The 526-nt window shown below is 38.4% G+C and overlaps 1 protein-coding gene across 1 annotated transcript in view; it reads left to right on the forward strand.

Moving 5' to 3' along the window:
* Positions 1-66: 66 nt before the first annotated feature.
* Positions 67-526, forward strand: part of LOC110459001 (phosphoinositide 3-kinase adapter protein 1-like) — a gene marked incomplete at its 5' end in the record, with an annotated part of 4,874 nt that continues 4,414 nt past the window's right edge. The window contains one exon of the mRNA XM_021511019.1: positions 67-303. Within this exon, the coding sequence (XP_021366694.1) occupies positions 67-303 (237 nt within the window). The remainder of the gene's footprint in view (positions 304-526) is intronic.

The raw sequence follows: 526 nt of genomic DNA on the forward strand, positions 1-526 counted from the left end.
TTTCATGATAAATGATGGTATAAACTTAATTGTTATCTGACATACTGGGTTTTGTCCTGTTTACAGATTGCGACACGCGCAGCAGCAAGCTGTACCCCACCCTGCTACACTTTGCTGCCCATTACGGACTGTCTGGTCTTTGTAAAATCCTCCTCGAGTACCCTGGTGCAGATATTGCCAAACGCCTGAAGAACAGGGACAGTCGAACACCCTATGATCTTGCTAAGCTATCCGAAGAAAGATATCTAGCAGAACTGGTAAATATTATGCAAACGATACAAATGTTCTTCTATTGTCTAGCATGTATTGCTATTTCATCTTATGACATATTCGCCTGTGAGACATCGAGTTCTCCTAACTTGATTAAACTGATATCTTTCGCCGGATTTTTTTTTAAATGAAAAAAGCATTGTAAATAGCCGCATTTATAACATCATGATTATGTCCTATGTTGAAACCTGGTTTTTCAATGTGCTTTCAAAAAACCCTTTTTTAACAGCAATAAGGCCAAGACTTAACATTAACG

Source organism: Mizuhopecten yessoensis, unplaced genomic scaffold (genome assembly GCF_002113885.1).
Source record: "Mizuhopecten yessoensis strain PY_sf001 unplaced genomic scaffold, ASM211388v2 scaffold9899, whole genome shotgun sequence".
Lineage (NCBI taxonomy): Eukaryota > Metazoa > Mollusca > Bivalvia > Pectinida > Pectinidae > Mizuhopecten > Mizuhopecten yessoensis.